This window comes from Scomber japonicus, chromosome 3 (assembly GCF_027409825.1).
Source record: "Scomber japonicus isolate fScoJap1 chromosome 3, fScoJap1.pri, whole genome shotgun sequence".
In the NCBI taxonomy this organism is placed as follows: Eukaryota; Metazoa; Chordata; class Actinopteri; order Scombriformes; family Scombridae; genus Scomber; species Scomber japonicus.
In genome coordinates, this window is record NC_070580.1 from 27,394,419 (window position 1) to 27,418,784 (window position 24,366).

The 24,366-nt window shown below is 40.3% G+C and overlaps 1 protein-coding gene across 1 annotated transcript in view; it reads left to right on the forward strand.

Annotated features, from left to right (window-relative positions):
- The first annotated feature begins 158 nt into the window (after positions 1-158).
- Positions 159-24,366, forward strand: part of nav1b (neuron navigator 1b) — a 51,446-nt gene continuing 27,238 nt past the window's right edge. The window contains exons 1-5 of the mRNA XM_053315142.1: positions 159-934; positions 1,124-1,212; positions 7,409-8,140; positions 13,753-13,855; positions 15,778-16,137. Of these exons, the coding sequence (XP_053171117.1) occupies positions 159-934; positions 1,124-1,212; positions 7,409-8,140; positions 13,753-13,855; positions 15,778-16,137 (2,060 nt within the window). The remainder of the gene's footprint in view (positions 935-1,123; positions 1,213-7,408; positions 8,141-13,752; positions 13,856-15,777; positions 16,138-24,366) is intronic.

Sequence of the window (24,366 nt, forward strand, 5' to 3'; positions counted from 1 at the left end):
GACTGTTTTGGTATAATCTTAAAACTCTGCAGTTGTCAGATTTGCACATAAAATGGTTTTATAAATATTATCTTATGGTTGCAGCTCTAATTTGGTTGTGCTAAATTAGAGTTTCCTGTTTTCCTTTTCAGATCTTAGTCTGGTGACTCTCGCCAACCATGAGCGGTGGAGTGAATATCAAAATCATATCTAAGAGCCAGAATGACACAGGTGTCAGTTCCAGTTTGCCTGTACCTCGAAGCATGATGCCCCTGTCCAAGATGGATCCTAAGCAACAGTACAGAGGCCTCCCAAACTCTATGGTGCAGAATCAGCATGCAGCCAAACGACAGCTTTCCTACGCATCATCTACTGTTTCCTCAGGCCCTACAGAGCTGCTGAGAGGCACAGCTTTAAAGAACCACCTGCTACAGCAAAAGAGCAGTATATATTCTCACAGGAGCCCAGCGGCCACAGAGCGTACTGACGGGACGTGCTCGGCGTACAGCAGCCCTCAGATACCGAAGAGGGAAGTCCGGCGCTCTAAAGACACACTGGACCTTCGCACTAGCACACTGACCCAGAAAGCTTTACGAGACCTACAGTTAAGAAGAAACACCAACAAGAACTGGACCTTTGGAAAATGTCGTCTGAGAAGCGTTGACAACGCAGAGGCGGATGACCCCTTGTGTCAGCTCTCGGCTACTAACCAGCTTGGCCAAGGAAGAGGACGCCTCCTTTATACTAAAGGCACTAATGGGAATGTGATATCTTCCACTGGAATGGGGAATTTCCAAAAAGAAGTGAGGAACATCTCCAACCTGGACCTGAACACTTCTGAAGGAGTGGCGTCCACTAACAAATCAAAGCCTTCGTATCAGACATTCAATATGCACCGCAGAGGGAGTGAGCCAGGGAAGGTGAACATGGCAACTGTTGCTCCCTTCAGGTTCAGGTGAGGGCAGTGTTTCACCTTTTAAGTTAGGAAGATAAGCTTTTTTTTTCTCAGCACACATCAGATATCATGCAGCCTCAGGGCAGCTCATGCTTTGTCTTACAAATCATTATCTGTATTTACGTAATAAGCATTTTTTGTGGCACATAAATAAAATGTGTGTGCTTTTGTGCTTTTATACTACTGTAGGTTTCAGGTCCATGAGGAGATGGATGCCTCTCTGGATGATCTGAGTGACTGTTCCTCTGATTCCATGGAGGTCTGCTGTGACGATATAGGTGAGTCTTTTTGAATCTCCTCCCAATTATCTTGTGGCATTTGATTCAAATTAATTAGTTCCCGACTTGCCGTTTTCTTGTGAAATACTGCATTTTTCTTAACCTGAGAAGCAAAATTCACTCTTTTGTTGAAGTCCTCACCCAGAGGTCTAGCTGTCCTCCTTGTACCACCTTGTGCCCTGCTGGGGACATTTGCTGCATGTCATTCTCCATCTGTCTCTCCCCCTTTGTCCTGTCACCTCTCTCCTGTCAGCTGTACAATAAAGGCATCATTGAATTTATTTAAAAATAGTATTCACATCTAAGACATACACAGCATGTAACATGTGGCTTCATTTTTAAGAGTCACAAGCCAAAAAGGTTGGTAACAATGGCTGTAAACCTACCAATGAGCAGTAACCTTGACACACAGTAATGAAACATGAAACAGCAGTCGAGGTTATCATAAATGATCTTAAAATTAAGGAGCTGTCCATAAAGTTTAATCACTCAGTGTTGTGTTTGACCTACATTTCAATTTTCCCTCTGTTCTTTAAAACTTTGAACGTTGCTATGCCAGAGCAAGTGAGTTATATTTAGGAAAACAAGGTTTTTCACACAGTTCGCAGAGTTCACCAAGTTGGTTTATCAAAACACAATCTTTCCAGTTGTATTATAGTGCATCCTGTAACACCCAGGCTTTAATATGGCTGGATGTTGACACTGGACTCTGTTCAGCGTGGCAGTTGTTCTCACCAGAATTGCTGCCAACTCACAACGAAAGCTTCATTCTATATGTACCACCTGTTATGTGCATCAGGATTTCCTGAAGTACTTCACTTCTTTCTTTATGTGCATGTGGGAAAACACGGATTCTTGGCAGAGAAGTCTTCTCTCAAATCACACAGCACTGTTAAGTCAGCACTGTTTCTCAAATGTTTTTGTGTCTCCGGTGTGCCATCGAGATTTAATTTATGTCATTTAAGTCAGTGCTGCATAAAACATTAAAATTGTACTGTTGTGTGTTTGTTCGGGTGCCTACAACAATACTGTAACGCACACATCGTGTTGCTTAGAGACTGACAAACATGAGGTGTAAACACACACAGTATTACAGTATACTGTACAGTATTTGCTTGGTCAGTATGTCATTACTTAAAGAGAACTGCAGGAATATCTTGCTGAATGAAGGCAATTCATTAGAAGTAGACAACAGCATCTAAACCAATTAATCACAATTACATGATTGAGGATTTACTTTAAATACAGTAAGTGATATTGATTCAAGTAAGTAAGCAGACGCATCATGTATTGACTCAGAGAAGGCAATGACTACAAGACAGAATAAATACTTCAACATATTAGTTGTGAGATTGATAGATATTTTTGGATGAGCTTCATCATTTAATGTGAAATCTTGTTGTTACGCACTCTCTGACAAATAACCAATACCAACTAGACCTCCAATTAAAATAAACCAGACACACTAACGTTCATCTTTTTAGCTTCAGGGATAAGTTCACACACACACAAAAATTTACTTTGACACATATTTTTCTTGCTGTAATAATTTCTCCTGTTCATTCCAAACCTTAAGAGATCCCTTTTATAATGCACTTTCAATATAAGTTATGAAGGACAAAATCCACAGTCCTCCTTCTGTGCAAAAATGTATTAAAAATTTTATCTGAGCCCTCCAAAGTAGTCAAATGAAGCAGATATATTTTAACAAGGTGTCATTTTAATGCTAAATTCCCATGTTTTTTTTATTGGGATCCCTCCACTGCAGCTGAAGAGGGAACACTGTCCGAGGAAACATAAAGAAGGAATTTGAAACTAAAAAGATTTACTGGGTTCAACAGCCTCATATTATCTTCAGACACACTTTGAAATATATTTTTGCTCAAAACGAGGGCTGTGGATATTGTTTCCCATCTCTTACATTGTAGGTGTGTTTTGTAGCGGATCTCTTAAGGGTTAGCATGGACAGGAGGAATGTTTACAGCAACGGAAACTTGTATCTTAAGACAGACTTGAGACATCAAGCCTATCCTCTTTAACAAACTGAAGATTTTAAAATGAACAAGACTAAGAGTCTACAGCCATGCTAGCAGCTCTGTGAGGTTGTACTTAAACACAGCGATACCTTGAAATTAATGCTAAGGCAATGCTAACAATGACAATGCTAACATGATGTTTGGCAGGTATAATCTGGACTATGTGCAAATAAAAATACCTCTCATGAGATTGTCTTTTGCCAATATTTGGTCATAAAGAACAATATTGGGTAAATATAACTTTTTATCTGATTTGATGTTTTTTTTCAACAATTTTCTTGACAAGAAACTGCACTAAAATACTGCATGTTAGACAAATTAGCATCTGACTTCTTAAATTAATAATCAACCACCTAATTAGTTAATTCATTTCTCTTTTCCCTAATACAACCAACAAAACAGTAGCGGTATTATGTTAAAAATATAATTAGCCTGGCAAGTTATTTTCGATAACCTATCTGATTTATTTTTTGCTGCTGGTCACCCAACATGGACTGAATTTAGAAGATGCTTCATATAATTGTGTGAGGCTATTATAAAACCCTCCAAGTGGCTTCTTAATTATCTTAATGACCGTGAGGGGTGAGAGCCTATAGTCGGGCTCCTCGGGGAGAGACGAGACTAGAGACTGAGTGGTCCTCAGCTGAGTGTGGACAGACGCAGCGCTGAGAGATTGAGTGGTTTGATGGGAGGATCAGCTTTCACCTCCTGTCTGGGAGTTCCTCTTGTCCCGACTGGACAGACCTAAGGGACGCTTAAATTCTGTTTTTGACTGCAGAGCAGAGCGATGTGTCTTTGTAAGCTGTCATCTGGCTTCAACTACAAGTTAGCCGGAAAATGAAATACAAGGTTGTTTTTAATGATGGTTCCATTCAGTTGAACCATCTGCGGAAACAAAAGCTCAGTCCAGATTTCTGGTGAGAAAACTTTAAGAAATAAGGAGACATGTGTGTTCCATGATTAATACAAGTCAGCAAGTTAAGCACTCTGGCACAATTTAAACTTAAATGTGGTTTTACCTTGTTATTGTTTCTGGCAGTTTGGATTTGATCATGAATAGACTGTGGAGAAGAAAAAATATAACTGTTCAATATTCATCATCCCTCGGGCTACTCCCATTCCAAAAAGCACAATGACTTCATTAGGTCTATGTTTTGAGGTCTAATGCACAAACACAATCTTTACATGTGCCTTTTAACACCATGCTCATTCCCTGCCATTTTCCCCTCTCTGGAGGTCTTCCTGATGTTCTTGAATCTATTGCGTCACCATTGCAGCTGAGCAGCCCCAAAATGATTACACATGCTGTCCAGGGAAATGTATAACAGACAGCTGTGTAACTGTCCCGTCATACTGTGCTCACACATACATATAAACACACACACACACACACACATACACATACAATTACAGTACTCAGATGGCCAGTCAGAGAGTGGGAATCAGACCCAGATGTGAAAGAAAGCAAATTAAAGATGCAGCTCCACCCTTCACTCTCCTGAGAGCTGGTGGCGATTGAAGGTTTCTACATTTACAGAATGGACACTATAGTTTTTGAACTTTTCATGTTTAGTGTAAAAGGCACATATCATAAATCACATATTTGCCTCAAGGGCTTTATAAATCCATACAGTGAGAAAAAAAAACTTTTAATGTTGGAAGAAACCCTAGGAAGAGCCATGTAATAGATGTGTGTATGTACAGAAAAGACCAAGATAGAGAAATTACAGTATGGAAAAACAAGAGGACAAAAATTACACATAAAATGTCAGCCCCATTAAACCTTATGGGCATGATGTTAAGACTGGAATTGCTGGTGACTAGTATGAGCGGCTCCAAATTGGTTGCTATAGGCAAAACAGTCATTTGAGCGAAATGCTTACTTCAGCATGCTAACATGCTCAGAATGACAATGCTGACAATGCTAATGTGAAGCGGATATAATGTTTAGCATCTTAGTGTAGTGGTTTAAGATTGCTAACATTTGCTAATTAGCATTAAACACAAAGTACAGTTGAGGTTGATGGGTAGAACTGTATGTTGTAGGTCATAAAGGAAAAGTCAGGTGGTCACCAAAGTTATTATAATTCATCCTGAGGTGGACATGAATGTGTTGACCAAATTTCATGGCAAATCATTTAATAGTTGTTGAGATGTTTCAGTTAGACTGATGGACATTGTGGTCTCTGAAGTAAAGCAGCTCCAACAACTCCTGATTGAAATTGTTCATTTATTCTGTGTCTAATACAAACTGTAAATATAGATGATTTTATAAAAAGAAAATACAGCATGTTGGAATTTTTTTCCCCTATGATTCATTAAGACCATTCCCACTCCACTCACCAAAACAAATAAGCTATTCAGTGCATCTTGGGAGTGCATCATGGATCTAGAGTCAGCAGGGGAGTCCTGAAACTCGTGATGTGAAGGAACAAGACTTGACATTGTTTCCAGAAACTAATTGCCAGATCAAACAACTACTCACTAGTCCCTTAGCCGCCCCAGGTGCCTTGAAAGCCATATAAAAAAGCAGTAGAGTGTGTTGTGAACACATTGTGAGAGTAAGAGAGGGACGGTCCGGGCATTGTAGCTAACAGGTCAATCATATCCAGTGGATTTGCTCCATATAGCATGCTCTTAACCAGGCATGCTGTGTAGTGGAAAAGAGCAACAGTTCACTCAGTCATTCACTTAATAGGAATGTTAAAAATCTATTCAAAAGGATGGGATTCTTCATAGAATAAAACACATTTTATTCGATGACCGCTTGATAAGAAGTGGGCTATATCACAGTAGTATATTGAAAAGGTAAATGTTTCTTTAGCAGCTGTGTTTGTGCAGAGCAGCGAGGTCTGGTGCAGATGACATGCAGGCGATGAGAGGGTGGTTTCCATGGTGCAGCTCTGCATGCGAGCGCTGCAGAGCCTCCTCATATCCTCCTGAGAGACAGCTGTGTGGAATATCTTAAAAGATGATTACACTCATATGTCAGCAAAAAAAAACCCAAAAAACTGTGGTGACTGGATATTCAATTTATTGCAATCATGTGTGTGTGAGTACATGTGTCTTATACTGACCTGAAGATATTTCCAAAGTGTGGTTTTGGGTGTGTTACTTGCTTCCACTGGCACATTTGTCGCTTACTCAGTCTGCTGAAGTGAAGTCACCTATTGGCTGAAACACTTTTTGGACTTTAAGATTAAAACCACCCAATATTTTTTTTCATAATTTCATCAAGTTTCATTAGAATCTACACATTTTTAATATAAGTAATTGTTGTTAATATAATATAAGAATACAGTAGACTGTTAGCAGGGCAGCAAATTGCTGATATTTAATATATGATTTATCCAGCTGTAAATCTGGAATTGATATTGTAAGGAAGCTCAGACGGGATCAAGAGATAATCTGGTTGCTCCAGTTGTTGCATTTTGTGGGGTTTTGACAGTGATCATAGTTCATGCTATGGGGTGTAATTACATATCTAAATGTGTGTCCATCCACACATTAATATCAATACTCCACATCACAAATCATGCATCATGTTGAGTGCAACAAACATGGTACACTGGAGGTGAGGAAGGGGGAGGGGAAGAACAAAGGAATCAGAAGAGATGGTGGGAAAACATGGAGACTGGTGCCTGGTTTTTAAAAGCCACAGTTGATCATTTCTCATCAGTCTTTTTACATTTCACGTATTCTGCTGAGACACAGCAAAGCATCTTTAAATGCAGAAAAAAAGGAGGAGGAGGGAGGTTTGGGAGGGAGGATGGGAGGGAAGTCGGAGGCGAGGGAGAGGCAGCAGAGAGTAGGGGGAGGAGGGAGCGTTGATGCGTCTGCCGCCGCTGTCATTCTGCTGCTGCGCGGTTCAGCGGCAGGAGGGTGCGCTGAAGGGAGGAGTGTGGAAAAAACGGAGGAAAGGAGGACGGGAGGGAAGGAGAGAAAGGGAGCGCCTGGGCAGCACTGCAACAGCTGCAGCTGCAGCAGCCGGTCAGGAGGAAAGAGGGAGAGAAGGAGACACAGGGAAGAAAGCAAAGGCTGCAGGGATTGCCTTAGAGGAAGCATTTTTATATATGCTGTTTTTTTGCACAAGGAAAAAAGGTTTGATTGAGGAAGCCTGTTTTCTCCCTGCTGATGCTTTTCTATATGGTCTCATGCAGGAGGCATGCTTGGAAATAGTGTGAAAGGCAGAGAAGGCGATTTGAAGATGGAAAGGACGGATAGCACAAAGGCATACGGCCAAGCAGATGGCAAAGGAGTTGGTATGGCAGCTAAGAGGGCCAAGTCTGGAGTGCCCCAGAGCACACAGCGGGGTGAACTAAAGGTTTACCGGGCAGGTAGCTCTGAGGGCAGGCTACCAGTGCCCTCCAGTCTCCGCAAGCAGAGGTCTATGACAAACCTGGCTGTACTCACTGATGCTGAGAAGAAGTTGCATCTTTATGAGCCCAAGTGGTGTGATGACATGGCCAAGCCTGGAGCTGGGCAGACCAAGACAGGCAAGCCCAAGACAGCAGGGGGTGGCAGCAGCGCCGTAGGGGGTGCCCCTCTCTCTCGAAACCTATCCAAATCGGAGCATTCGCTGTTTCAGGGCAAACCAAAGCCCTTCAGCCCTCTGGCTGCTCCCTCTGCCCTGAATAAGCAGAGCCGCATACCTCGTGGTCCTTACGCTGAAGTGAAGCCCCTGAGCAAGGCACCCGAGGATGGGAAGTCCGATGATGAGATCCTCTCCAGTAAGGCTAAGGCCAACGCAAAGAAACAGGGAGCTGGAGCAGAGTCTGGTTCTAAAGGCCAGGGGGAAGAAGGGGGAGACAAGCCCTTCCTGAAGGTGGATCCAGAGCTGGTGGTTACAGTGCTGGGTGACCTGGAGCAGCTTCTCTTCAGTCAGATGTTAGGTGAGTACAGCAGAGTGATACCTCTACCACCCCAGGACCCCTCAGTGTGGGCACCATGTGCTACAAACCAAACACCCTGCTTGTGTGTATCTCTAGGTCGGCAGCACGCCCCCTTTTAATGCAGCCACCACACGGCACCTGCTTGCTGCTGCAGCCCCACATTTCCCCTCAATGGATTTTATGCAACTCACCGACTGAGGGGGAAAAAAATGAAGACGTTCCTGTTGTGCTTTGAAAGCATGCTCTGTAAACCTTCTCATTATTTTATTGAATGCTGCCCTCGCTTGGCATTTTCACATAAAGCTGAACGGTTAGCAGAAAGAGAATATAGATCATTGCCGTTGTGCTCCATTGTTCTTATTCCCTCAGCATGCCACTCAGGTGTCTGGGGCTCGGTGGCATTTATTATGTGAAATATGCTTGCTTTATATCATAACATTGCCAGCTGATTGCATGAAAAAAGCCTGAGGGGTTGGGGATTATTACTAGCACACTGATCTCGTTTCTAAAGCTGCCGTTTGCTGCAACATGTGCTGATACACTCGAGGGTCCGTCCACTGTTCCACATACGCTTCCAAAAAACAAAAATGGGAAAGAAGGCATGCCATATTGAATTAATTTTAGCCTCACAGACTCATATTTAGCCTCCCTCCAGCTCCATTCATCTGTAGAGCACTGACAGATGGTTTACACCCTGTGTACAACAACGGTGCAAATGGCAGAGAAAATGGCTCTGGAGCTGGAGGTCAGGGGTATCAATGGGGGCGGGGGGGGGGGGGGGGGTTCATGAACAATCAGGGTGTTGATCACATGATGTTGATTATGATTATGATCATTCAATCTTTTTTTTTAATATGTTTTTTTTTTGTATAATTAAGCATCCTTCTGTGTTTACTGTATTTGCAGCGTGTATCTTATTACAAGCTGTATTCCAGACAGGAGAAGGTATCATTGTCTTTGGAGACTTTTAGATCCATTTTTACCCAAAACCTTGATGCATTAAGTATCAAATCCATTGCCCTATCAGTTATCTCCCGGAGAGGATATTTTAGATCTTAAATCTCAGTGAGATTAGATTTCAGTCTTTAGATTTATTGGCTACTTGGGTAACTATTGGTTAAGAGATTAAATATTTTCTGTTGTCAGTGTATGAATCTGTGAGTTACTTTATAAATGTCAGTGTTTTGGTTTCTGATGATAAAAGTGTTTCTATTTAAGAAAAACTGGAATGTTAGAGGGCATGTTTCTCACTTGTCTGCACATTGCATTAATTACTCCTAAAATCCCATCATTGACAAATCTGGTCCAAGCATGTCATATTCCAACAAGCATTTCATGTCCCATTCACTCATGCAAAAGTGAATAATTTGTCATTTCATTGCTCCAGTATCATCAGGAGTGCATATTCCCTGTTGCATCTTAATGAACACATCTGTGATGATTTAATTTGTTATCCATGCTTCATTTCCCTACGTGGATGTCTATCATTTATGTTAGTCACACTTAAAGTCAAAGTAAGAACTGTGGGCAGTACAGGTTATCATGGATGGCCCCATGCAGGCTGGCAATATTGGGTCCTTTCATGTGTTCTTACTGTGTAACTAAAACTAGCATTTTTGAGAGCTCTGCCGGATTTGGCACCACACCCATGTCTGCTATATTAACCTAATTCCATACAATTTGCAACAGTTCACATACTGCTTCAGGCTGAGGCACCCTTCTCTCTTCAGTGTAATGTACTGACCTCCACAATGCCTCCAAATCAACTGAAGGTCATTATTTCTCAAAAGGGGAGTTTATCATCTCAATGAATTATTTATCATCATTTAATATGATAATCCAATGCAGGCCTTTGACCTTAGTGAAGTTCTTTGTGACCATGAAAGGAAAAACAGCCACCAAAATGGGAAGAGCACACAGTGATGGAAACAATTGCAACACTGATTATTGACTCGATTTAATCAGTGAGACACAGAAAGCTTCTTTAATTACACTGATAGTTGTGTTTTGTATTCAAGACAGCATTGTCTGAGCACTCTTTTTCGGCATGTCAGTCCACGACCCTGAGAACTTTTTCCTTCTACTGTACACATACAGCGGATGTGGTTGTTACTGTAAAAAGATCTTTTTATTCATAGTCTGCTTAATGCTTGGCTTCCGCAGAGTATCTCATTATAAGCTAACTGAAAGGATGCTTTTATTTCCGAACATAGAGGGACTTATTCTTTACCGATATGATAGAGAATGGTGGACTTAGTTAATAGGCTAATTTATTAAACTCGCCATGTTAGTTTGTGTAACACAGCTGTCATACAACACTGGAACATTGCATACCACTGTGTCATCACAAGACAAGGCTGCAGATGCGCAACGAAGTAAAAAGTTCCATCCATACGTAGCTCAAATGGATTTTTATGCTGTTTTTGATTTTTTCTTATAAATTTTTCCTTTTCACATGAAGCAGTTGATATTTGCAAAGTCCACTGTGTAATAAATGATAAAGGACAAACTTCAAATCAGTTGCTTGCAATTATTTCCAAAATGACAAATATACTGTGACAAATGGATTCCAGGTCATTAGGATGACAGATTTGTATCCACGAAAAGAGCAGAGGATTTAAGTAGTACAGACAGCAGCACTCCTGGAAAAAAAAGAAAAAAAACTCTTCTAGACAAGAGAGGGATGAGCAAACCTTATTTCATTGTAATTATATGTGATCTGTCATGCAAGATCTCCACAAATGCAGCAATGGCCTACAGCAATGTAGAATCAAAGTAGAGAGGGAGTATAGGAGAAGCAATGGTTAGGCAATATTGAAAGCTATGCAAGGATCAGAGATATTGACTCTAAATGGTAATGTGACATTTTATCATCATCAAGTTGTTGGCATTTAAGTATTATTTGAATATAACAGTTGAAATGATCTGCAGCCTTGGCCTTGAATCATCAGTTCTTCATTCTGCCTTTTACACAATTTTTATATATATGTAAGAAAGAGAAGTTGGGGCAATATTGAACGTGTGTGTCTTTGTGGACAAGTCAACCATCTTCTGGAAACAGTAATTGTTTCATGATCACAAAGTAATAGATGCTGCCAGCCCTCACAAAACAATGGGGCAGAGCCGTAAGCTGATTGCATGTTTCAAACAAAATAAACAGTGAAGCAGTTGGTCTCTGGCCCAAAGATTGTAAATACTGACTTATAGGAATTCACTATGAGCAGTTTATGTAGAGCTCAAATAAGTGATCGCCCACCACACTCTCCACCTGACATCACCCTGACACTGTTTCATGTTTTTTTTTTTTGAAGGGTTCAAGTTAGTTTCCCATCTGCATTCACTCACTGTATCAGCTGCCATTGCGAGGGGCTCTGGTAAAATCAGAAATTTCACTCACTGGTGCTACAAAATGAACTGTAGATGCTGATCAAAGATGTGAATCCTCACACTGATCTATATGTTTGCTTATGGAAATTGAAATGGAAATGATACCAATGTCACAGGTTCAATCGGTGCAACATGGAGAACCTTTAATGTTGACATAGTAGTGTTTGCAGGGTTAATAGCTGACGGCCTCTAACAACATTTAACAACATTAATTTTGCCATGCTTGAGTCTGCCTCTGTGTTGATACAGAGCACTTCCTGTAGTGTTGCATCATTCATAGGTCTTTACTCTCTGTGTCAACTTGTAGGAATCACTGCAATGCAGGGTACCAGAGGACTGTCGTTCCCTGCACAGGAACATTGTGCATATTCAATAAAGTAAATACTCAAAACAGATGTGACACACAATGCGTGCTGGATTGCGTCCAAGATTCCTGGTTGAATATATCCCCAGGTATTCACGACACAGTGGATTAGCAGTATTGCAGAAATACAGTGTAATTAAAAAATGTATTCCTTCATTCATTTTCTTTTATGTAGCTACCTACCTTTTATTTCTCCTATCAAGTACAACAATAGAAATAAGTCTCACACTTTACAGTGTTCTCCTTTACATTTGCTGGTGTGAGAGATTATGCATCTAACTTTTCATAATGTCAAATAAACTAAACTAAATGCCTGTTTTGGGTCACTGTGCCTATCCCAGTATACACAGGATGAGAGACTCCCTAAAGTTCAATGCAGGATTAATAACTGTAGAGATTAAGAATTTAGAGAAAATGGGATATTGAAATCACTCTACAGCTGGAACCAGGTTCACTAAAGCTTTGAACAACTGTCCATCACATAAACAGGTGTTGTAATTTGTTTAAAATGGAGCACATCTCTCTGGATCTAACAGCCGGATTTTGAAGTTGCTGACAAATACTGCTGATGACTCTCATAGGGGACTGTCAGCCAAATGTTATTGACATTCACTGATGATTAGATCTGTGTTTTTTTGCTCCCTGTGCTCATTGTTTCTAATTTGCCAGTCAAGATGTATTATAGAATCTGTCCTCCAAAAAAGCAAATTATACCAGATTCTCAGATAAATTTCCATCAGCATAATCTCCAAGGTTAACTCCATATCTCATTCAGTTCATAAATCATAAATAACAGTGCTTGTCAATATTGCACATACACAGTGTACACCCATAATGGATTATATTGAGGTTTCCAGAAGACTCCATGTAGGTTTGCCACAGAACCCGTCAGTCTTTGGGGTCTATGCTATTGAAGCCATCTAATGTATCAAAGGTCTTTGCCTTCTTTGCAGATGTGGACTCCCTGTACCAGACAAAAGGAGATTATCACATGTTTTTGAATGTGTGAACTGTATATGTCTGTTTGTGTGTGATATAGCTGCTTACATTTCACACCCTCTATACACTCCACTGAATTAGTGCAATATCCTCTTTATGAGAACAGCACATTATTGGACGTGTTTTCCCCTGACATCCTAGCCTCCTCCAGCCATCCCAGTTAATGCACTGAATGTTTTGCCTCCACACTGCAGTGGGAAGCCCCATCTCCTTGTGTTTTTGTGGCAAGGAGATTTCTCTTTTTGTTACAGCTAACACAACAGCATTGATAATTGTACTGTAATATTGACTTCACAATCCACTGACTGGATACTTACATTTACACGAATAAGCTGACCTGCGGTGAAATCATTCTGCCTTCAGTCCAGCGTATTGTTAACTTTACTGCATGGCTTTGAAACAATGGTCAATGCAACAAAAAACAGAAGCGCTGGAAAGAAAAAAAGTCCCTTGAAACAGATCCTAATGTAGTGAGAATGTAAGAATAGATCCCCCTGGTGGGCGAGCTAAGTTACAAGCAACCTTTCAGTGTTTCATTTTCAGGAGGTACCATGTCAGCTAAGAGGGGGGTGGAGTGGAGGTTACCATGGTGAGGCAGCCTATGGTGTGTAATTTGTCTGCCTAATGATGTGTACATACGCTGAATGTGCGCTCACCAGGAAAACACTTTCAGTCCAGACAAAAAATAGACCCAAGAATACATGCATGTGGAGGCAAAATTATGTGTGTATATATGTGTGTGTGCATGACTTTCTCTTCACAAACACACACACATACTACAATAAAAAAGACAGCTTGTATGGAAGTTTTTATATGACAGTAAATGGTTTATAAGCTTTTGTTCTGCATGACTGTCCCATAGACCCTGAGTCCCAGCGGAAACGAACTGTGCAGAATGTCCTTGACCTCCGCCAGAATTTGGAAGATACAATGTCGAGTCTGCGGGGCTCTCAGCTTGGCCATAGGTGAGTGCAACACATGCACATTTTGAAATTATTAGCTGCTTCTTACTGGTGTGTCTAACGTACTGGCTAATATCACATAACATCCTAAGAGAATGCACATTTTCTTCATGAAATCACAGGATAAAACCTTGAGCCAAACTCTGTCTTTGGTTATACTGAAAGCAAAAACACATTCTCATATGAACAACAGATAGCTTGTTGGATCGATACATAACACAATCATGTGTAAACAGTTGTGCTGCGGCCGCTTGGAGAATTGCCACCTGGTGCACATCTGGCTTCCATCCTTCTTAAATTGGCCGTCTCTGTTTCATGGTCATGACTTCATTCTAGGAATCTCTGTTTGGCTCTCACAGGAAAAAGGCCTGAGCAATAATTTGTTGCAACAACCACAACACAACAAGACACTGATGGAGGAAAGGTCTTAATTTTGTCTGGACATTAAAGTTGAGATGTGATATTATATGAAACATGAATCTTAACAGGAACACATTTCTGCTCGTATGTCTTTAAACCTACATTAATGAGTATTTTTAATAGAGTTGTCTGTGGGAAATTATAAACCAATTCTGCAACTATATAAAGGTTTTTAGCTTCTTTTAACTCATTACTTTGGTTTTACACCCTCTAGCATGAGTCTGAACTGCTCCTATCAACCCCTGTACGCATCAATTTCAAGCAAAAACTGCTGATGAACCAAGTTTAAGCCTGCCCAGCATCAAACGGTTGGCAAAGTTACTGTTGAACACATTTTCCTAAAACCACATAAACTACATGACCAATAAAATACCAAACTTAGATTGTCAGGTGGCTATAAATATGCTACTGTTGCTGTGTGTCTGTTGAATGTGCAATTAGGCAGCGCCAGTTGGTAGATAACATGTCATAATGACATTATAAGCTAGTGAGGTACAGTATATGTCAGCTTGCTTTTATGTTTTCTGACCGTACATAGCCAAAAAAGGGCTTACAAGAAGTGAGACTATAATGTGTTTGGTTTTAATGTAAAAACTATTCCTAGTCATTATAAGACATAATTTTCACTATTTTGACCATTTATGATCACATAATATAAACCATTTCATCCCAAACAAATAAAGAACAAATGATCAAACACAATAAATAATGATGTATATTGCATCCATTTTTTACTTCAGAATTTAATCCAATTTGTGTCTTAATGTGATTTACACGTGATAGAAAATCCTGAAAACACTTTTTAAAAACAAGCTACTATATCACTCATTGTCAAAGCTAAAAATTCTCAGTTTTTCACGGTCAGTACTGGAGTGCATCCATGCTGCCTCCATATTGATGAATAATCCATCAACAATGGATAAAAATACCCTCATGGTCGTAGCTATTGCAATATTTATCTAGGTGGGTTGGTACATCTAGTTATGTAATCGGCAGACACACAGACGCTTCCAGCCATTTGGAGACGACAGTTCTAACCCTGTCCCAGTTACAAGATTGAATAGGAAAACTTTGATGTTCTTGATGCAGAACAGCGGTAAGAGGTGAGCTGCTACTGTTTATGCAACAGCATTTTCGGGTGTGGTCATGTAAAGACAAGTCCTTGGTATGACAATGACAATGACTGGTTAGTGTGAATATATTGCCCGGAGAGACAGATGCTATGTTAATACAGAGATATCAGGTCATGCTTCTCTTTGTCTCTGGGTTCTGAAATGCCACATTTCTAGATTCAGTCTCTGAAGGCACAACTGCTGTATCTGGGTCAACCACGACTCAATGCCACTATGGATTTCTTTGAAGAACTTCTGACAGAGGGAGAAAAATGTCCTGCTCTTCCGTTGCACTGTTGTTGATTTACTGATAAGACTGTCAGCTAAATTCCTCAAACTTAAGTTGTAAAATATATGGTTCACATTTTTCTCTCCTTTCATGTAACTCTCCAGCTGTCTGGACACCAGCAGTGTGGGCTACGACAGTGACGAGACCAACGCTCGCAGTATATCCAGTCTGTCCAACCGCTCTTCACCTCTGTCTTGGCGCCATGGCCAGTCGAGCCCTCGTCTTCAGGCGGGCGACGCCCCGTCCTCCACGGGTGGAGGTTACCAGGGGAGTAAGACTGGTTCCCAGTATACAGCCCATACGATGCCAGCTCGCTGCTCCAGCCGTCTCAGCAGCACATCTCGTATTGAGCTCATCGAAGGGCTTGACGTTGAGGACACCGACCTCAAGTCTGGTTACCTGAGTGACAGTGACCTTCTAGGAAAGAGCCTGCCAGATGATGACGACGACAACCTGGCTAATGGGTAAGAGTAACTGAAGATAAGCATGGGTTTAAGCCTCCTGTTTCCATGACAACGTGAACCAAGTGGTGACTGTAGATGACTGCTTGCTGGTTTGTCCTTTTGGAGTCTACCTTGTGGCTTTGAAAAGGTCAGCTACTGGAGGAGTTGCTGTCAGATTGTGTTTAATTCACAATAATCAATAAGCTGATTGGGATCCTGCTATAATTGATACTGTTGCATTTAAATAGTTCATTTGGTTACCTCGAATATATGCATTTGAATATTCAACTTTGATGCAAAAAAAAAAAAAAGAAGGTTACTTTTCATGCATTATGGAGCTCAGCTTCGTGCTGGTACCTGATGTTTGCACTTGGCAGGAATATAAAAGAGCTTTTATCAGCAGTCTCTGTAGATTCTTGCTCTATTTCTCAAAGTGCTCACGACATTGTCTCTCTAAAGGCTGTTTTTGCTGACTGTGAGAACTTCTTCTTTCAGAAGTTGTTCACAGAACAGAGAATTTGAACACTCATCCGGTGTCCTCGCAGTTACACATGACATGCAGCCTCATCTCTAACTGCTATAAACAGTGTCTGAGTCTGAAAAGAAGCAACAAATAAGTTATATTAAATGTTTTCACAGGAATGCAGCATCTCCTTTTCCTCCTCTGCACTCTCTCACATCCTTTATGTCTTCACCTAATTCCCTCTCCCAAGTTGACAGCTGATTGTGAGAGTTGGAGAGGAGGAGAGGAAGAAAGAAAGAATCCAGGACAGTTCTCCAGTGTGCTTTAGCAGCTTTATCACTGTTGCACATGCAGTGGGATTTAAGCTCAGCCTCTGGAGCACTCACTAGGCCCTGCGAGCCAGGTCACATTCTTACTACTGAGTGCATTAAGGACAAGAAAAAAAAAGAGATGAGACTCCTTTTAGAGCAATAGAAATTAGAGCAAAGAAGATACAATGTGAAATGGAACTGGGTCGAGTTAAGTGAAGTAAGAATTTCGAGGTGAGGTGAATCGGTAGCAATCTTATCTTGCCGTTTTTAGGAATGATTAAAAAAAAAGAAGTGTTGTATTAAAATAAGAATGGACAACTAGCTCCATGTGTAAAGAGTTAGCATTTTGGGAGGAGAGAGGTGGAAAAGATCAGACAGTAGAACCCTGATAAGGTTAGGATTTAACAGGGATTATGTCATATGGGTCCGTTCCTCACAGTAACATCCATGCACTCGAAATCCATTTAAATCTGCCCTGTATTTTGTCCCGCCGCTTGCTGCATCTGCTCTGCTGCGGTGACTCAAATGAATGTGAGAGGTGGATGCGGGGGCTCGTGCCTGCTTTATAACACCACAGGCACCAAAGATTCAAATCATTTTATATAACCATTAAAAAAAAATGCTGCATCATGCTCAGTGTGCAGCCACCCAGTAATCCCCCAACAAGCGTTCAAGGTGACTGTGAGACACCCCGATGGGACCAACTGCTCCTTATGTTATTACACCAGGAGGATTATGGGTGTGTTTGGATACATACATACTATGGAAATTGCTTTCCTATGCATTATCATGGGAGTAATAATGGGCTATTGTGCCTGCCAAGACACACAAAGACATGGAAACAGTAGGTGCTATTTTCTCTTGGACCTCGAGTAGGTTGCATGTTTTTCTTTTAACTGCTCTTATTTGTATGCGTTGTGGGTCTGCTTGCTTTTCAGTGGAAAGTACCTTGATTTCCCTGCAGGAATACTGGAATGCTGGTGCTTATGTTCTCCATATCAAGGGTTTACCCAGGCCCATAAATTCACCAACATCCTAAACTGTAGATAACTAGCTAATCCGGTTTCTAGAGCAGCACATACTCTAATTTTCTTCTTACAATATCCTCTTCTGTGATACATTTGCATTTCTACTGTACATCCCCTGTCACACACTCACAGTTCAGCTCATTGAGAACCATTAGCTACCAGCTCTTGAAAATAGATCATGCTCCTCCTGCGTAACCATGGAAACCAGCTTGAAATCTGCTGTAAGGAGAGGTGCAATTTCTGTTCCCTTTCACTGAAGCCCAAGTCTCACATTTCATACATTTCATTGGTCTGAAATTAGCTTTAATATAATGAACTATGTCAATCGCACAGTGAGACAACTCGACTCAATGGTACTGTTCCACTTTTCAGTAATGCTTGGATAATGTCTGAGACCAGTGTATGTGGCTTAAAACAATCTGGAAACAGAAAAATGCATAAAGATAAAATAAATCAGAGACAAGGCATGTTGTCTATGAACTGTTATATGAGACATTGTAACAAAAAAAACAGTAGCACATCAGTAGAAGTCTAATGGATATTGATTAACCCACACTAGACAGCATTGGCTAGCTAAGGCTGTATGTGTACACACTGACAGTAATCACTGCTACTGTGTGTCTGCCTCATCAATAATGTGATACCACATGCATCCCAATCTCACTGAAGGCTCCATTTTTCCATCACAGAGGAGCAGTCGATTCTCTATGCAGCAACATGCAGCATAATAGTAGGTTGGTTTGTCCCAGTTAATAATCACTGGATGTCTTAGAAGAAGCCTTCCAAAAATGTTTGTTCCTGAGAGGCAGCGGCCATTTATGTTTTACCAGTATATGTCTGCGAGTATCATCCCATAATACAGCATACAGCCCTGCCTGTGCAATATGACCAACATCTCATATATTTCTTTGGGTCTTTTTATATCCAGGCAATGATATATATCCTGAACAAATAGTGTACATAAAATTACCAAATACATTTACCAAAAGTAAAATGCACTTACTTAGTGCTCCATGTCAGACTTTTCATACTCAAACCACATTGATGCAACAGAAATAGCCTCTCTTTTGGGTACAAGCTCCTCATTTTGTTGTGGCTGGTCAGAGTCCTCCTCCTGTTTGATATTACCCTGTTCAATCTCCTCCATGTTTGTTTTTGTTGCGTTCATGCAAATCTGCATCCATGCAGAACACAAAGAGTCATCCAAATGGCAAAAATGTTGCCTTAAAGGGTGAGATTTGTGGCACAACAAAATAAACTATAGAGCATAATATGAAATGATAGACATTTTTCTATCATCTCAAGATATATATCATCATCTTGGATATCCCTACATTAAATACTGACTTACTTAAAGCTGCACCATAGTTTTGGCCATTAGGGGAACATACAGCCAACTCTGAGCACCATTAATATTCACCGTCAGTATTTGCGTTTATGTTCCTAGCCACCTGACGAACATAAGTTCAGCATTCACTGTCATTTTGGCTTTGAATTAGTCTCCAACAACAACAAAGGTGGGTCTTTAGCTGTATAGATATTGAACAACCTCTACCAAGTTGATAACTCTGTCTGTCTGCTGTTATGTGCAGGCCAGGTAGCAGTATATAAGAGCTTGTTTCCCCAAAGAGTGCTGCCTCCTGTTGGAAATCATGTCAATTAGCAGCTTATGCAGGCCAGAAATAATGAGCTAAAAGAGGCTTAAAAGCTCTGCAGGGCTGAAAAGTTGACCTAAAATGTTTCAGAACATTGCCAGTTGGAGCAATTCCTTTCACATTACACATTTAATTATACATTGATACATAAAAAATGATTAATGCAACTTTAAAATGCTTGGACTTTTATTCAAATATCACTTGAGTTATTTGTGGGTTAATTCTGTGGTACATCTTGAAGCTTGATATACACGAACAAGCAAAAATATTAGGTAGACCTTACAATAATAACAACTTAATCATCATCATCATTTTCTGTTTTTCTAGTCATTCGGTACTCATCTTCAGACTGTCTATTATAACTGCAGACATGGAAATATAAAGGATGGAGGAGAGTTTATATTAAGTTTCATCTAAAATTTCCATAATTATGTACAGTGCAATATTACAATTACAGGAGTGTTGTGATGGCTTCTTATTCTGCCCTGACCACGTCAATAACCATAAGTGGTTCCTGTGGTTACATTCTTCACACCATACTGGCAAAGTTTAACCATCACTCATATGACATCATCCTGATGCAAGCCACGTTTTAAAAGAATGGTTTATGAGTAGAACAGTAATCACATTATATTGCTAGTGTATGGTTGGTTTTTCCATTTCTGGTATATGAATTATGACTACTATTCAGCATACAGTGTCATTTCAGTGGTGTTCAGTCAATTATGGTTGATGTTTTACAGGCACTCAACTGTAATGTATGTAAGTAGATTGGTTTAGGTTAGCTTTTCATGTCTAATACAGATGTTGAATGGGAAACTTGCTTGTTTTCTTCCATTATGTCAGTTAGTCGATGAGATGAATTTAAGCCTAATGTTTGTAACAGAACATGTGAGTTTCACAGGAGGCCCATTTGCTTGAATATGGTAATTTTATCAGACAGATTTATGTATCATCTTGGCAGATAAACAGTATGATTTTAAAGTCTCCCCCACTCAAAAATGTGTTTTGTTTATTGTGACCTCACTTGGTTGTTTTAGCTTCACTGTGCAGAATGATGTATGTGCAGAGTTTGAAACTGAAGGGATTTTTTTTACATTCAGCTGCTGAAAGTGGAAAGTTTCTCCGAGTTCATTGACAATCCCATTGTAAAGGTGTGGGCGTACAAGAATGATTTGTGACATTACAACTGGTTTGGAGCCAATCATGATCCGATCTTCAGTTTAAACAAGTGGGATGTGGAAATCGGAAGTCTGACGTATTGTGAAATAAAATATTTTCATATTCGTAGATCAAAACTTTTAATGAGGACAAAGAAGTAGATCATTTTAAGGCTTTTAATGTGGTACTTGACTGTAGAACACCATATCAGATGCATTATGGTTCAAAGCAGAGTATTTTTAGGAGTTAGATAGACATGAAATACATGTTTTTAAATTGGAAGACTTCACTGAAAAAAATGGAAATGTCTTTCAGTGTTGTTTTGGTTCCAGACTGTTTGGCTGACTGCATAGAGAAGCAGTGAAAGGCCAATAAATATCTACTGATGATTCCAATGCCTCATAAAAAGTTGATGGCCTGCTTCTCTTCCGGACTAACTTGAGTTTGACTAGTTTTGATCCAGAATGTGTTTTGACAGGTTCTTCTGTCTTTCTCAATGAAAACCTGAAACACAGATAGCTGTAATAGTTGAATGTTAACAAAATCATTCTTCTTTATCTTGGTGAGCTGCTCAAAATGATAACATGCACAAGGTATGCCAGCAAGTATAGGCATGCTTTACATTGCAGATTATCTTAGAATATGTACAGACTAAACCATCACGTATCATCCCCTTATATGTAAAGAATATTTGCAATGATGGTTCATGAACCACAAACTAGTTTGGAAGTAGGGTGTTGCTCCAGCTTTCTAGCATTGGTTAGCAATCAGGTTTGGCCAACATTCGCTAAAACTGCTAAATTTATACATTTTGGCTGGCTTTCGAATTCCTTTTGTCATAGGTTGAAGTCATTGTGCAGTAGCCAGGCTTAGACATGCACCTACGTTTCTATTCATGCATTTTTTTTACTACTCAAGTGCAGCAGGAAACATCTGTAAACACAATATGAATGTTTGATCACCTAATGTGGATATGGTGAATGTCACACAATGCACACAATTTACTACTTGCACATCCAGAACACATGAGTAACATTAGCATTCATTTAATCTAGTATTCACTCTCCTTTTAAGTCTGTCAAGGGCCCACTAACTACATATATGGCTAATTTAGCCTGTAAATACTCTACTATATTCACCAGCTAGTCACTAACTTTGTCAGCAGTTTGATGTTAAGCCGATAGCATAACAGTGAGTTTTGTCCAAGATTTTTTGCTGAAAAAAGCTGTCTGCTGCGGTTGGACACGGCGCTGTGAGAGCGAACCAAACCATAAAGTTGCAGCTGTAAAACCAAAACAATGGTTTAAAGATGCTGAGATACTCTAGAGAGCTGAGAGGAAATGCAAAGTGTCATTATGAGCCATGCCTTTTACACACATGTAGTCATTTGAACCACGTTTAGCATAAAAATATTGCTTACAGCAGCTTTAAAGTCATCCACCTTATGCCAGTTTCACTATGTCTTTTTTCCAATGTACATGTTCCTACAGCTATGATATGGAATACACCTTTTTAGATAAATCTCTTTGAGATAAATACTACAGATGTTTCTATCTTTCACGTGTTATTCATCTGGTGAATTTATTACATCTTGTGGCGGCACCACATGCCGTTCATAGCTTCACACATGAAGCAGAACAAGGCACATTTCCATCATAACCGGTACATATAGATCACATACTGTGGAAGTGGACAAAGGGAATCTGAAACAAAATGGCTTTATTCGTTCTATTGTTCTGTGCAATACTGTGCAGTGCTGTTGTCCTGTTCTCTACAACGTAACAGAAGGTTCAGAGCAAGTATGTGGACATCTGGAGGTCTGGTCTGTGCCAAGTTGTGTTCTCATACAGCAGCATAAAAGCAGCAATGCAGAGCAGAGAAAGGAGGCTGGTTCAGCAGCATCATACCTCTGATCATGCGGCAACATGGCTCGGGATGTGCTGCCATGGCAACCATCTTCCACTGACCCAGTGATGGGCTGCCTTGTGTGTCAGTGTGATAGCTGCTGAATGGATGTATGTGTATGGAGGATGTGCATAGGCTGGGGTTTTTGTGTGAGATGGAGAGAAAGAAGGAGACGGAGGAAGTAAAATAAAAACGGAGGGACAGAGTGGTGGAGACAGAAAGGGAGGCTAGTGTAGAGATTGCAGTTAAATTGTTTTATAATGGGGGGGGTTGTTTGTCTATGAGCTATGAGCTATGGCTTGTATTTTTGCCTGGATATACCATAGCACTGTGTGTGAAAAATCTTTTTTACAGCATGTTTTTTTATTTTTCACTCAATGTATTTAATTCTGAGCACATGTAATTAATTTAATAGTGATAGTGTAAATTACATTTTACAGACAAATACCAATACATATTTAACCTTGCTAAGCACTAAATGCATGTCGTTGCTCTCTTAGTCTACATTACAGTATATTGTCCATAAGCCCTTGGCTTAGTGTGCTCCTCTGGCAATGTCATTTCCATGGTAACCATACTAAAGCTTCACCCATGCTTGTGAGTGGATTGTTCAAAGCTTGGCATAAACAGTATAAAAGTGAGAATTTGTAGTTTTCTAAATACTGGAATACTTTAACAGCCTCACTCTTGGACTATGTGTGTCAACTAATATATTCTGTAATGCACAAAGGGTTTGCTGTAGACATTTGATCCTGTGCCGCAGGCCGTGTGCATTCAGTTTCTCTTTCCTGGCCAGGTTGGACCTTTCTATAGTCACTGTCTGACTGACTATTGAAGCCTCACATGTTTTCTGACCCACTTAAACCCATCTGCACAGAAATTTGGGTTTTGGCTTCTCTGCTTTGGTCCTGCTGCTGCTGGGATTACAGTTTAGTGAGGCCACCGCTTGGGGTCAGTCCATTATGGGCTACGGTTCAGTAAGAAGGGATGTGGTTTTCCTGCCTTTGGATACAACACACACACACAAACACATATGCTCACAGGAGGGCAAACACAAAAACACTGAAATGCTTAGTTAATTTGTAATTTGCATATGTTTCAAAATTGCTCACAGAAGAGCAATAATAAAAAACACTATCTCTACCGTACCATTACCAAAACACGCAGACACCCAAAGTCAGCAACTTAAAGACATCTGGGGTCAATATGGAGTTCTCCCCAGTGAGAGTCTGTAAAATACTGGATCGAGAAGCCACCCCACCCCCAAAACCCAAAACTATACCCGCATCCACCTCCACCAGCACCCTCGGCCATGTGAATAATGGACCATTACAGCAGCACCCCAGGGAGCATGAATCATCCGTGTATAATGTCTGCGTGTGGTCGTCTGAGTGTGCAGTTTGGATTCCATCAGTCCGTAATACTCAGTCCTGGATGGAAAATATGATACACCTACTGTTTTGGATCACAACATATGAACATATATGTTTGTTTGAAATTGATCGAGAATTGTCAGATTATCTGCTTTAAGTATGACTAATGACGTCTGTTTAGTTCAGATTAGTTCATAACATATGCTTTTATGTGTTGGATTTGGCTCTGCTTCAAGTCTGTTGATACTGAAGTCGCACTAGTAAGACAGTGGTCACCTCACTTCAATATTCAAGCTCCATATCAATCAACTTGAGTGAATTAGCTGAGATAAAAACAAGAGCACAGTACACTAT